At 35.2% G+C, this 15,227-nt stretch overlaps 2 protein-coding genes across 2 annotated transcripts; one reads left to right on the forward strand and one right to left on the reverse strand.

Moving 5' to 3' along the window:
* The first annotated feature begins 5,535 nt into the window (after nucleotides 1–5,535).
* LOC106143221 (nucleic-acid-binding protein from mobile element jockey) lies at nucleotides 5,536–7,467 on the forward strand. Its single transcript, XM_013345245.1, has 3 exons — nucleotides 5,536–6,009; nucleotides 6,205–6,727; nucleotides 7,442–7,467. Exons 1-3 carry the CDS (start codon nucleotides 5,536–5,538, stop codon nucleotides 7,465–7,467), a joined length of 1,023 nt encoding a protein of 340 aa, XP_013200699.1.
* Nucleotides 7,453–14,704, reverse strand: LOC106143253 (alanine--glyoxylate aminotransferase 2-like). Its single transcript, XM_013345296.2, has 10 exons — nucleotides 14,549–14,704; nucleotides 14,385–14,472; nucleotides 14,190–14,308; nucleotides 13,530–13,764; nucleotides 12,816–12,909; nucleotides 12,293–12,507; nucleotides 11,726–11,945; nucleotides 9,350–9,594; nucleotides 8,156–8,330; nucleotides 7,453–7,663 (listed from the first exon to the last, which is right to left on the reverse strand). Exons 2-10 carry the CDS (start codon nucleotides 14,444–14,446, stop codon nucleotides 7,580–7,582), a joined length of 1,449 nt encoding a protein of 482 aa, XP_013200750.1. The 5' UTR covers nucleotides 14,447–14,472; nucleotides 14,549–14,704; the 3' UTR covers nucleotides 7,453–7,579.
* Nucleotides 14,705–15,227: the final 523 nt, after the last annotated feature.

Raw genomic sequence — 15,227 nt, forward strand, 5'->3', positions numbered from 1 at the left:
TTGTATGGAATATATTTTAATTGGAATCTATTAGTGTTAGAACATAAAAAAAAACACCTAAAATTTACAAAACAACTAAGAAGTAAAACAATAGTGTTCGCATATTTAGAAACATGCATAATAACCCCTTACACGGGTCTCGTTTATGTCAGAAAACGATTAACGAAAGTGGTCTGGGCTGAGTTTGGCACGCGACACGACATCCGACCACCCGACCAGACCGCCCGCATGTGACGTCACCGTTTTGTCCCATGTCAAGTTCCTCGCTGGCTAAAATCGAAGTCGTGTACAACGTGTCTGTCTGGCGGCTATGACATGATGTTGCAGTTATACACAAAATACCTATACTTATTCCATTTCTTTGAGTACTGAAATGAAGGTAAAAAATCTTGATACACTCAGTCAATTATTTAATTTAATAGCTTTGTTTTTTAGCATATTTCTTACATCAACCTTCCTATGAAATACCCAGGTGTGGGTCACAGAGACAAATTAAGATTTTTTTTTAAATCTTTAACTTCTTCTTTTCCTCTTCATATATTCAAGTTAAAATTAAATATTCGTGGATAAGTATTGCTCATTTCAACAAAATAAAAACGGTAAGTACCTACGCTTTATATGTTTACTACATTTTTTTATTTCAAATGAGGGTAACGTACAAACACTACAGCTTTGCCAAATCGTATGCGTGTAAAAAAAAAACATCTTATAGTTTCGCACACAACCCTTCCTCAGTTCTTGAAAGATAAATTCAGTATAAAAAACAATCAAAACAGTCCCTTCGTCCGTTATCCCCGTCTCAACATCCCCAACGTCTTCACATCACAGCCGTTATATAAATCCAGCTAATCGTTACAAAACTGGCTAGCATTGTCCAAACTAGTGCTGCCGTCTTGTCGATAGTCGAACTATCGATCGTGCGACTATCGACAGCTAGTCCCCGGAAATCATCTATAATATATATCGATAGTTCATACATACATACAATTACGTCTTTATCCCATGTGAGGAAGACAGAGCCAGACAAGACTGGCTGGTGGTAAGCAAAATGAGGCCTAAAATGGTGCTGAAACAGTGTCTATTCACTCTTGCCTAGCAAATCCCCAAGTTGTATGTATCGGGGAAGGAAATTCCAAATCACACCAGTTTACATGATAAAAGATTTGGCGAACCAAAGGTTGCAAAGGGGGAAATTCGACCATGTATGGTGGAATCACTGGCCACGCCACATCGTCCGATATATGAATGGTGAAAAAATGGAATTAAATTATGCAATTCCAGTACACTCTTTCCGAAAGAGAGCCCATAGGCAACACATAGACTAACAACATATTATTTTGAACCGTTTCCATACCATTGGTTATGTCGATTGTCTACACAATATTGTGCCGCTTTAGTATCGCTAGTCTTATTGACATCACAGTTTAAAACTATCGATAGCTGTTTTTGGTCTAATAATAAAGGACTTCTAGTAGACTAAAAAGGATAACGAACTAATAATTATTTATTCAAGTGAAACAACTATCTATTACCAATATAATTTAACTTACTATTAACTGAATCATCGACAACCTATCGATAGGTTTATCGAGCGACAACACTAGTTCAGACGCTGAATACCTTAATTGTCTTCGAACCCGGTATCAAGTAAAAGATAGAAACCGTAACTCTCTACACACAATTCTGATCTCAAAAGCCCCACAGTCAAGGTTGACTTTCGTGATGGTTTGAAGAAAGAAAAAGGTTGCACAAGACGGACAAAGGTAGACAAGATTGATGTAACGGCCGATGGCAAGTTTGCGCACGTGCTGTGGCCGGCTGCAAGTCTACGTTACGTCTTCAAAAGTTATAAAAAAGTGTAAGGAAGAACATGGTAGCATGAATAAACTCCGAGGTTCCGTAGGTAGATGTATAGATAAGAAATAAACGAATTGATTTACTTAAATACAATGCTCATTATTTTTATGTTCTAATAAATAAAATGATTATACTTGAGTGAGGGTACATTTCCTTTACGATTTCCGAAAACACAAAATTTTGAGTCTGAATTAATAGTGTTTATTAAAAGTGTGATTAAAAGGCAGTTTTCACAACACACAATGGTAGTGAAATTATACTGACCCTTTCTATACAGTATGTTCGTTTGTCAATTCTATTACACAGTAAAATCGAATTTAAATTACTATTTATATCGATTTTAATTTTAGAGGCTAAACACTGAACTGTTTTGAAAAAAGTTCTAATTTTAATTTCACATTGTTTTGTGTAAATTATTTTTTTAATTTATAAACCTACATGTTTTAGTAGTACCTACCTATCAGGCTGGTGGTCTAAGGAAGTAAAAAGGTTAAAATATGTCGGGTTTTCCCTCAATATTTTTTTTCATATGATGGGCATAAGTTGAAGGATCTATCTACATCAAGGAGATTGTATGTTGGTACGAGTATCTACTAACATTTGTCAGGCCCATAAATATTTTAATTACCTTTTCTAATACTACAAGAGGACATTATAAAAATTTGTTTCATAAAAATTCATTAATAATTCAGAAAAACTTATATTAATTATAAATAATTAAAATATGTAATAATAAGTTACGGTTTTACCAAGAAAGAAATCACGAATAATGGCAAAAAAACATTACGGATCTCTAAAGTAAATGATATCTTTCTGCCATACATATTGTTAATAGATTAATTTTGTTCGTTCTTCTAGTATAGTTATGTGTACAATCAGAATCAAAATGTGTTCCTGAATTAGATTTTTTGTCAGTATTGATTAACGTCAGAAACTATTTAACAATACATACACTCACCTAGACACATTCCGTTTTAGAGTCTAATATCCTAGCCACATTGTGTTCGAATTATAATAAGCAGTATAAACACTACTTCTATCTTATTTCTAAGTAAATAGATTTTATTATAAATAAATTGATCTATAAATCAAATGATTGGGCACTTGACAAGAGGGCATACATACATATCACGTCATGTCACGTCTTCATCCCTTACGCGGTACACAGGGCCAACAGTCTCGGAAAAGACTAAAAGGACACATTTAATTGTATGGCTTTATGATAGAATTCAGATTCAAATGACAGGTTGCTAGCCCATCGCCTTAAAGAAGAATCCCAAGATTGTAGGCCTTTCACTTGATTGACTTTTACAATTTGAATGGAAAGAGAAGCACTCATTATGTATTTAAAGGGTTTTATTCTACGCTAATAAGACTGCATGGAAGCTTGCACTAGATGAATATGCGCCTATTTCTTTTATCGCCTTCTACTATATGTTTGGAAATGAAATCGCGTGGTCCTACTCTGAAGTCCTACCGAAAACAACGCGGCACAAAAAAAAACTCATCTTTACGTAGATATAGTTTGAATTTGTAGTTGGATAATAAAAGACATAGGCCAAATTCTTATAACCACTTTCGTTTTAAGTGTACGTATCTACGCTACAGCCACAACTCTCAGTATTGTAAAGGATTTTTTTACATCGCACTAAAGTTGGTTTATTCAATCATAAAATCTTTGTAAGGACAGATCTTTTGTCAAAAGATAGTCTTGGCTTTGTTGGTACTCTGAGCGGAATAGTTTTGTGATTTATGTTTTCAAGATGATCAAAACCCGCTTTGTTCGACTAATTGAAAAATACATGATATACTTAGCTTAAGAAATTGCATTCGAATACAATCTTATTTTTATATTGTTGAATTTCTTGAGAAATTTTATATTTTTAAAGCATAAATGAACGCAGCATTTCAGTTATTTCGAGGCTCTGTCTACAACGTAAAAGATAAGAACATGACATGAAATATGTACATATGTATGTATATTTGTACCATTTGTATTAACATAGGCTTCTACTAATGAGTATAATAATACCAAATTTTCTATATGTTAACATACCTAAATTCAAAACTAATTTAATCTGGACGTTATGGCCTTTATTCAGTTGCAATTTGTCCCTGCTTCCTAAAGGAAGGTATACTTTTCATTAACATAATGTTTCCAACTTACGGGTTTTTCCTCAAATTTAGGAATCGCAAGGTCAAATAGTCACTTTAGCGGTATGAATAAAATTATACACCTCAATAGTAATTAAAACATATCATGCGCTAGCAAACCTATCACTATCGTCATCTCAGTTCCTTTTCTATCCAGCTGCACCTAATCCCTAGCAAAAATTATCAAATTTAGTAAAAGAATGACGTAAACGCCTGTAACGCGGCTTTATTTATATGCGTGTCAAAAGAAGATACGCGCAGCACTGGGACGCTATAGGCTAGATTTTTAGCTGGACGCTAGATTTTTGAAATTGCTGTCGATTTTTATGTACCAATAGTAGAAGGGAGCATAACCATATCTCCAATACAGCTGAGACTAGCTGAGGGTTCTTCATCAGATAATTTAGGCCTTAGATTTTTGACATTAAATAAAGCGACTCACCAAATTGAATAAAGGCGGTATGTCGATATCTCGAATAGTTTGATTGGGCTCTTTTGTTTTCTAATCAGGGTCACCAGGTACTCCAGATTTTCGATTATCCTAGTTTTTATAGTTTTCCCTTTATGCGGCTGTTAAACCGTGACTCTGGTCCAAATTTAAGCTCTCTGAGTTTATGGAAAGTAGTTGTTCTATTTGCAATCATAGCTTACTATTTGACGAATTTGTGCGTTCTGATGTTATCCACTAATTCCATCCACCTTTTCAGATCTAATATCTATTAGTATGGATTGATAGTACCTACTGTACTGAACACGAAAAATGACAGACATGCATTTTGAGAGGTTGTAGAGTTGGCTACTCAGGTTGCCTCGATTTCTTGTACGAATAATTTGTTTTAAACTTAAAGTCTATAATTATTAAGTATGTGGGTAGATTAAATAAGTTTTCAATATCAGTCAAACGTGGTTCAGCCAGTATTAACTATAAGTAACTAAGCTCGGTGAACATTATCCTGTAAGTAAATTACAGTTTTTAAAATAATACTAATTGTGCAACTTTTTTGTTGTAACCCTTAATTTTATATAGGCTTTTTTACAAAGCCTACATTTGTCATTAAATTATATTCATATTTACGTACATTTTACATTTTTAAAGAAATATTTGCATTTAGTAAATATATAACAAGTTAGGTATTTTAGAGTAATATAAAAAAAGGTGACATTATGTGGGTTAACTAGCAATAGCCTACGATGTGTAAATTAACGTATAATTTTAACAACGATTAGCAATATATACACATATGTAGTCTCTGCCTACCCCTACGGGAAAGAGGCGTGATTTTATGTATGTATGTATGTATGTAATCACGACTATATGCCTTGCAGGATAGACACATAAAACATGCGTATCTAAGTTCCTGAAAAAAATAAACTGTAAAGAGTTTTTTGGAATAATTTAGACTTTTTCACTACAGAGGCCTTTTGTTAAACATTCTATGTATGCCTTACCTTATCTTTATACTATTGAATTAATAATTTTATATCATAAATTTATATATTATTGCTTTAGGTTAACTGATTCCAATGCCGCGAAAAAATCGTAGAAGCAAAAAGAAAAAAAAATCTTTTGAACATGTTCAAGGGCCATCTGAACCCGCGCAAGATGCAGAAACTGTACACGCATCAGAAACTGTACAAGATACATCAGACACTGAACAAGATGCATCAGAAACTGAACAAGATTCATCAGACACTAAACAAGATTCATCAGAGACCATAGATGATACATCTGAAACTGTGACAAATGTGCCAGATACTCAACAAGACTCATCAGAAAGTGATCAAGATTCAACCGAAACATTAAAAGGTATACCTGAAAATGTCGCAGAATCATCAGAAAGTGTACTAGATTTGTCAGACACAATAACGGATGTATCAATGCTAGATAGCTCTGATACTTTTGATGAAATAACCGAATCTCTGGAACAATCTCATATCTCCGAAAATTTACCAGAGGCCGAAATTAAGTTTAGGACCGATATACCAGTCGAAGTAAGGGTACGTTGGCTTCTGCCAAAATATAAGGTTCCTCCTCTATTCCTTCATAAGCCTTTTGAAAATAAGAGTCAAATAGTCAGCATCAAAAGAATGCTAGCGGGCATCGATAAATGTAATATAATAAAGAAAGGTAAATATGTGAAATTTAATATGAAAACATTTGAAGGTCATATTTGTATATCACGATACCTGCAGTACCAAAAAATACCGTTTCATACATATGGATTTCCTAACTATAGAACGATGAAGGTAGTGGTGAAAAATTTACCAGTTGGTACCGACTTAACAGTAGTGAGAGAAATATTGCGAAAATCGTCTATGCCGGTATTAAGAGTGACGAAAATGTACGTACCGAGATCTGAAAATCATAGTACGTTGCTAGTTTTAGTCACACTGAGAAACACAGCTGAGGGTCAGAAGATGCTGCGCGTTACTCATATATTAGGCATTGAAGTAAAGTTGGAGAAACTTCATCAGAAACCTAGGCAATGTCATCATTGTCAGCGATGGGGTCACGTGCAGAGATACTGTTACTCCGATCCTAGGTGTCTGAAATGTGCCGGAGGACACCTTACGATGGTTTGTGTGAAATCATTACGTGAACCCCCGAAGTGTGCCAACTGTGGTGGACCTCATACGGCTAATTATAAGAAATGCTCTCACTGTCCTGATTCAAGGGAATATAAGTTATCTATGCGAAAAAAGAAAAAGAACGGAGGTAAGAAAAAGAAGAAAAAAATAGATTTATTTTAAGAACATTGATAACGCTAACATATCTCATTTGTATTCCATATAGAATCAATCATTGTAAGTCAATATATTTTGTTTTTTTAAGGAATGAATTAATCTCAATATAGAATCATGAATAAGAATTATTGAAATGATTTAATTTCGGTCAATAAAAGATTTTAATTTGTAAAAAAGAAAGTTTATTCGTAAGATTTAATTTTGTTAAATAAAAGATTTTAATTTATGTTTAAAGAAGTTTTATTCATTGTTTCATTCCACTTCCACCATTCAAAAAGGTTGTTTCATATTTGTAATTATTTAATTTATCCATCTTATATTGTGCAATTTAAAAAAAAAACAGTTATAGACCCTTTTCTGTAGACACATGTATCATTTTGACTTGCCTTCTTATTAATTCCATACTCAATGTTACGGTTAAGTACGAGTAGGTACTCAGTGTTCAAAAGGATTTAGACAAAGTATCCCGAATAATATAAGACTCCAGAATTTGGTAAGTACATGTAAATGAGTCATCTTGACTGATAACATCATAACGTTTTCAATTAATCCATACATATTATAATTCTGATATATATTTGACATCTTTACAACTGCCGGTAAACTGTGTGCGATACAATATGATGCCACAATTAGTTTCAAGCACCTTCCTGGCATTTCTACTGTCTTATTTTTTTGTACTTAGAGGAGACCAGAAATGAATGCCTATGATTTTCACTGCTTAACCTATAGGTAGCATAACAGTATAATATTTACATTACAATTCTTACACTATATTTACAGAAATATTCGATAATACTCAATGGTGTACAGAATTGGTCTGTCACGAGCTCTTGATAGACTGTATGTTGGATTTCAGCACCTCATCGCTAGTTGATTCATCATCGCTTATAGGAGTGACCAGCACCTAAGAATAACAATATATTAATCATTTTGATATTATACCCGTAAAGTCACAATAATAATCGTCCGCCATTATGTCACTTCACCTCTTGGCGTTACTTTATACGCTTGTAGTGTGGAACGCTACGTAAGCATTTTAAAAAAAAAAGCGCAAGAAATAAACGCGACAAAACGGGCAAGAAATAAACGCGACAATTTGGATTGCAAATGAACAGGACATATTATGTTTCTTTCTTAAACTTCATTTCGCATAGCATGTATGCGCAACGCTTGGTAGTGCGGTGGATGGAGTCAAGTCTTGGCAATATAGGATAGATTCCCCTGCAAGGGTTGCGAATATCAGATCGGAGAAGCTCTGTGTTAAAACTTGATTCAACTTATCCAGAAACATAGTAAGAATGCACATATCGGGCTCCTCTGGAAGGTGAAGATATAACCGGGACTAACGCCAGGAGGAAGAATATGAATTATTGCATATTGAAAAGTAGCCGGTTACCTCAAGTTTAAGGTTGGAGAGAGGCACCCTGCCCCCGTCCAGCTCCGTCAGCACCCTGTCCAGGGTATCCACCAGGCGGTCTGCGTCTTGGGTGCTGAACACCATGGGCGGCTTGAATTTCAGCACGTTGCTGTCAGGCCCGTCTCGGCTGATCAGGATCTTTTCTTCTCTCATCCTGAAAGATATACTTTATCATTACACAGATATATTTATACAAGACATAAAGCCTCCTTCCTTCTTCCAGGCTTTAGTCTCGCCATTACTATAGAGAGAAGCCCGGGGTTTGCCTTTGCCTTGGAGGGCTCGATTCGATCTCGCTGTCATCAAGACATAAAAGCAAACATTTATAATACATTCTACCACACATTTTTAGAATTATTCTTTCTTTACGTTTGTAATCAATAAAATTACATCATAATATCCATTCACAATATATAATAATAAATAGACATTATAGGATAGGATAGACATTTGATCATCATTTATATAGCAATACACCAATTAAATATAGTAATAAGTTCTCACAATATATCATCGCTAATGTAAAATATTTACTGTAGATGTCGTAATCTTAAATAGTAATCAAAGTACTATACAACATACGTTGTACTCCAAGAAAAAAACTTCAGTGGGTGTCATGTAACACGAAGGAAAATTAGTTTCAAACTTAATTTAAGTACTGTTTGTTTACTTCGCTTAAGTTATCGCCCACATCGATAACCCGGCTTTTAAATCAAACTTTGTAAGTGTGCCTACGATAACGATTTATCGGGAAGTAGGACAGATTTGAACAAATCACTCGCCGAAATCGTTATCTATAAAAAAAGAAAGAACTTATCGATAATTTTCCAACCGATTCTCTCTGTATGGAGACACAATCAGCTACAACAGTAATCTTATTGCGACTAGTTGAACAATTCAGCTTATACGAAATCTTATGAAAAAAGAAATGAAAAAGGTGACCCATCTATCAACTGAACCAATTTTGGTGAAATTATTCAGCTAAGAATGGTTTTTTATATGACGGGAGCAAATGTCGCGAAAACCTATATTCACATAAAAAAGAGATGATATTTATTATAAATTGAATTACGGCCCTGGAAAAACCTGAGTTATCCAATCTAGGATCATGGTCAAAAGGCGCAAGGTTACAATGTGACTGGAATTAACACCAGGAGAAAGCAGAGAACTCACCTATTGATAATGTGTTTCGCTTCAGCCGTAGCAGGCGTCCTTGCTTCCCTGTCAGTTACAAGTTCAACTCCCACGAACAATCCCCTGCCCCTCACATCTCCAACCAGCCGATGCCGCATCTTCAGATCTTCACAACGAGATATTAGGTGGTTTCCGACGCGAGCAGCCCGTTCTAGAAGATTCTCTTCTTCTATCACGTCCAAAACTGCATTGGCTATGGCGCAGGAGACAGGATTGCCGCCGTACTGTGGATTTAAAAATAAATGGAAATAGTTTTATTTTCAAACTACAAGGTATCGCTTATGACGTCAAAATTATATTGACAACCGCTTTCAAAGCGCAAGTGGAAGGAGCCAGAACAAACTACACTGCAGCATTTTCACCGGACGTCAATTTACAAATATAGGTCTTAAATCGAAAACGTGGAAAAATGCACATTATCGACATTTAAAAAAATATGTACAGTAATACCTCGGACTTACGCGATAGGTGGGACTGAGCGCTATCCGCGTAAGTCGAATTCGCGTAAGTCGGGGTACAATTTTGCATATAAAGACATACAAAGTATATTTAATTGGGACTGGAGACTAAATAAAACAATAATTTAGGAAATAATTAGTATCTAATTTTAGATAATATGACAAACTATATTAATAGAGTGTATAAACACAATCCGAAGTTATTTTGATGTAGAAGGTTTCATAAATTGTAACAAAGTCGTCTGACGAGTCAATGATTTTTTCTTCTCCCGTAATATCTCCTCGTAGCATCCTAGTAATTTTTTTATTCTATGTTTTGTAACAAAAATGCGCTCTTCATTGGAGTCTATGTTTTCCAAAATTGTCTGGATCTGATGGACTGGATCATCACTATCCACTTCTAAATTTATTTTTCTACCAAGTGAAAAGAGTCGGTTCTACTTCGTTTGGATGCCATAGTACTTAGTAAATATCTCAGGTCGTCGCACAACGCACAAAAAAACACAAAATCGTAACTTATGTACCTACGCGCCGATTCCGCACTACACGTCTGTGCCTGTTGTTAACTGAACGAATAATAATGCAGGCGGGAGGAGTCAGAAACAAACGCCGACGCTTGACCTTGACTACGCGACGTTCTAACAGAAAACGAATAGACGAGAAAATTAAATCGCGTAACTCCGAATTCGCGTAAGTCGAGGTAGCGTAAGTCGGGGTATTACTGTATAAGAAAACTTGAGTCTTTAATAATTTTCTCGTGTGAGATGACAAGTCGTAATATCTACAAATAATTGGAAGTTTCCCCCTTACTTTGTCGAATCGACCGAAGAAGACATTAAACATGGGATATAACTCAGAAATAATAAAAAATGTTAAACAGTTTAACGATTACTTTATGGTTACTACTATCACGACACCAAAATAATATCTACTCGTAAAATACCTAATTATGAACTTACACTTCCATGTTATCTAAGTTGTTTCTTATTACGTCTAACTTACTAATGTGTGTATCTACAAACCGTATCGGTATCGTTAACATTGTTGCGATGTAAGAATAAGAAAATAGCATTATCTCTGTTTGAGGTTAAAAATACACATTTGTCCTGATAGCGTAGAGATAAATTTGACAGGAGGTAAAAGCGTGCAACATATGCGTGCACTTTTATGCATTAACCTCACGGAGAAGGTACTTATCCAAGATCTCCCTTGCTCTGTGGCAAGAAGAAGAAAATCGCCGGCAATCTCGTTTTCATAAATGATTATCTTTCAGTGCAATTTAAATCCAAACAGTATTTGAATTTTATGAATGTGAAATGCTGTCCGTTTGTCGCCCTACATCCTCTGAATTACATGAATTTTTGTATAAATATTGGTAATTTTATCCGAGATAAAACACAGGATATTATTTCTAAAAATTCAAAGACAAAAGCTAATTGCAAATTATCTATTCATTTGACACCAACAAACGTGTTTGGTTTGCCGCGATGAACAGTCAACAAATGCATACAACGGGTGTTGTATGTCTCACAATCACAATGTCGGTTAACGCCACAAAACAACCGATGCGATAACCAGACACGATGCAGTGTTCCAAAACATTTTACAGTAACAAATATCCTTTTCATATATACCTTTGTGCATGTCGATTCCTATTTTCACTGTTAATCTTTACGTTTCACGTAAACTAAATATTGACTAACCTCAGTCTGTTAAACTATTTATCAAAGTTTTGTACTAACGATAACTACGTTCTTTTATTGCCTATTTTTCTTAGTTCAGAGGCGCTAATATATGAATGAACCACCATCAATGTTTACTACTTAACGCCGAGATAACAAAAGAATCACGTGTTCAATTCACACCGCGTTATAAACTAATTTACTATGGAAATTACCGTGTTAAAGTATTCTACGCCCGTGTCTGCAAAACTCTTGGCTATTTCAGCGGTGGTGACCACCGCGGCGACAGGGTGGCCATTCCCCATGGGCTTCCCGATGGTGACGATATCAGGGACCACGTCTTGGGTCTCGAAGGCCCACATGTGGGTGCCCACACGACCGAAACCAACTTGGACTTCGTCAGCAATGCATACGCCTGATGCTTCCCGGACTAGCCTGAAATTTAGTTTATATGTTAATACAATCTTTATTATTCTAATAAGACAATTTTATGACTGTATTTTTTACCCTAAACCGGTGAATTTGAGTGAATAATGTTATGATGTGGATGAAGTGAAAGAATTGTAGCAAGTGGAAGATTTATTCTTTGCCTACCTCTACGAAAAAAGAGCGGTAATTGTATATACCTAAGTTCTGTTGCTGTATAATGAATTTCGATATAAATAATGATTTTTATGTAATATCTTTCGAAAAACTGAACCTTTTTTACAAGCTTTTTCAATAAAGTTTTCACTATGGTAATATGTAATGGTTTAGAACAAAATAAGATTGTTGCCACTTACTCATAAACCCGCTTGAGATATCCATCGGGCGGTATAATCTGGCCGCCGCAGCTCTGCAGGCTCTCTGATATGAAGGCACATACGCCGCCATTTTTCTCGGTAACCTCCCTGCACAGTTTCCCTACTTCGTCTGCGTATAGTGCCCCTAAATCCTCTTCTGATTGAGCGTCTTTAGGATATGTGTATTTCCCTCGGTACACGTCCGGAACGGGAGCCTGAATAATATTCAATTTGTTAGTTAATACGATACTTTTCTTAAATTTTCGTTCTTAAGAAAAGCAAAATTTCATTTCTATATTTAGCTGCCTTGCAAGTTGTATAACTTGTTTTATTTACTTTTAATTACTCAAGTTTCTTTTCATTATAAACTCGTTAATTTAATTGATTTCGAATTTATAGTACCTAAGTCCTCAATATAGGTACGCACTTGACGAACAAAACTTAATTAAGACGTTTACAAACCGCCTAAAGCCGAAAAGTATAATAAAGGTGCGTTTACATAAGTGTTCCATGATTAACTTACCACATGAACCCACTCTGGCTTGTCTGGCCCTCCGGGTAGGTTCAGTTTGTAGGGAGACACATCAATCATGGTCGTAAGATGGCCATGATACGCGCTGTAACAAACAGGCGCTGAAGCACCCTAAAACACTACAACTTCCACTCTTACTCTCATACTAGATTCATTGGCGTAAAAATGACAAAAATGGCAGTATTGAGGAACTTTCCGTCTGGTAAAAGAATGTTGTGACTGATTATAAACATAACTAAGGTATCCATGTGGATATAATAATAATTGAATTAAATGAATGGCATTTAATTGAAGTTTAAAAGAATCAGTAAAAAAAAAATTAATCGTGTGTACAAATTAGATATCTTTTGGTAATTTTAACCGATATAAACTTTATAACTTTGTTTTTAAACCATGAAATTCAACTAATGTGAACACACCATTAAATAAATTTACCAAAAATTTCAAAATACATATGAAATTATCATTACTTCGCCTATGACCGAATGTTACAAAATTTGTATACCTAATGAAAATAATTTTACAAAGCATACATATATCGAAATTGACTTGGGCCTTTGAGACGGAAAATACACCTAAATACACTTCATTATCAAAAATAATTTGAAATGCCATGAGCCTCATCTTTCACTCGATCTTTCAATACTTAAAGATAGACCCAAACCTGATCGAATATAATAATTAATACATGTTACTAATACTTACTGGTCGAGTGTTATGACATCTTTTTTATTTGTATGGACTCTGGCTAATCTGAGGGCGAGGTCATTGGCCTCAGAGCCTGAGTTGACGAAGAAGCAGACTGAGAGAGGGTCCGGCATGGTCTTTGTCAACCTCTCGGCTAAGACCACCATCTCGTCGTGAAGATATCTGTTGTTGGTGGATATGAGGGACATTTGATTCCTGCCCGCTTCGACCACATGTGGGTGGCAGTGCCCGACTGTACAAAAAATAAAATGATTTTATATGTTAGTACTACAATGTGACGATCCTATTTAAAGAAATATTTTATTTCCAATTTTAAGACAATAAAAGTGCCTTTTTTTCACCTACTAAGTATGTAAACGGAATGGTATAACATAAATAAAAAAATAACAGACGCATATCTAATAAATATGGAGAAGATATCGTAGTTTTACCAACATAAGGATATAGGAACCTCTATCTATGAATGTAAATACAAGTAAAATTAAGGTTGAACTCTTGCTTGCAGATTGTAAAAGTAATTCTAAAATAGTGCTTTGCATCTATATTATATTATATTGCACCATAGCATATTATATTGCATTTCTTCTTTTTTTAAACGACTAGCGTTCTTGAAAATATTAATACCAAATTATATATTATGCATATTGTAAAACATACCATGGGCGACATTATTGATACAGTCGAGGTAACGCTCGCCCGTCTCATCGTACATAAATTGTGCAATTCCCCGAACAATCTTCAGCGGGGACGAACGGAAGAACAACTGGCAAGCGGCCCTGAAAGAATAACCCATTTAAATGATGCCATAAAATATGATTTACATTTAAACCTGGGTCGGATCGAATTACTCACCCAATATGTTTTTCACGGAGCCTGATCGTTTCAGATTTGGGCATTGATTGTAGATACGCCATTTTTCAAGTTTATTGCTGCTAGATACCTGTAAAAAGAACATGTTGATAAAAAATGTACACAAAAATATATTGATACATCTCAAGTATAAAAATAGTATTTACCGTGAATAAAAATAGAAGTAGGGAAATTCAATTAGGTAGGTGTGTTGAAAAGTGAAGAGTGATGATGAAAGCGCGTGACGCAGCACGCGCGAGAGCAAGAATGCTGTCAGAAATTGATAGCCGGCCGATTATATAGACCAGGCGGAGGCGCGCACACCCTCACCGCGGCCAATAAAAACAAAACCCGACGTAATTGCTCGTTATCACCGCTGATAAGACTCCGGACCACGCGGATGGTTGCCCGGTGACATGGGTCCGACGCATGGCTGTTAAGAGGAAGCCAGTGAAAATGCCATGGAAAATTTAATTATTCGTAAAAAAAAAACGTTGGGTAGCGTTACATTCTTTGTGAGACGTAAATTGTTATTCTTTTTTAATGCTGGGATACATACTCCTGAAATTACCATCCCATCCCATCATCATCACCAGTTAGATAAATAAGCGTAAAAATTAAAAATGAACAAAAAGAAAATATTTGTACCTTCCTTTATATTGCTTCGTGTACACTTTACTAAACGTTACGAAAAAAGGGATCTAAATCCTGATAGACAAAATTTTTTGAAAAGTGAAACTCACATGAAACCGGGTCGGGTTGCTAGTTGCACAGTTACATAATAGATAGGTAAAGTCACGTGTTCATCTATTGTTAATAAATTATTTCCTGTTATAAATTCAGATA

The sequence above is a fragment of the Amyelois transitella genome, chromosome 9 (genome assembly GCF_032362555.1).
Source record: "Amyelois transitella isolate CPQ chromosome 9, ilAmyTran1.1, whole genome shotgun sequence".
Lineage (NCBI taxonomy): Eukaryota > Metazoa > Arthropoda > Insecta > Lepidoptera > Pyralidae > Amyelois > Amyelois transitella.

What these genes read in the sequence shown, in the direction of transcription:
- LOC106143221 (XM_013345245.1), top strand. Translation starts at nt 5,536, where the DNA reads ATGCCGCGAAAAAATCGTAGAAGCAAAAAGAAAAAAAAATCTTTTGAA. An exon ending in ATATACCAGTCGAAGTAAGG is followed by an intron (nt 6,010 to 6,204) that starts GTACGTTGGCTT and finishes CGATACCTGCAG; the next exon opens with TACCAAAAAATACCGTTTCA. An exon ending in AAAAAAGAAAAAGAACGGAG is followed by an intron (nt 6,728 to 7,441) that starts GTAAGAAAAAGA and finishes TTTTGTACTTAG; the next exon opens with AGGAGACCAGAAATGAATGC.
- LOC106143253 (XM_013345296.2), bottom strand. Translation starts at nt 14,446, where the DNA reads ATGGCGTATCTACAATCAATGCCCAAATCTGAAACGATCAGGCTCCGT. An exon ending in AGCCAGAGTGGGTTCATGTG is followed by an intron (nt 12,508 to 12,815) that starts GTAAGTTAATCA and finishes AATATTATTCAG; the next exon opens with GCTCCCGTTCCGGACGTGTA. An exon ending in GCGAAACACATTATCAATAG is followed by an intron (nt 8,331 to 9,349) that starts GTGAGTTCTCTG and finishes TATATCTTTCAG; the next exon opens with GATGAGAGAAGAAAAGATCC.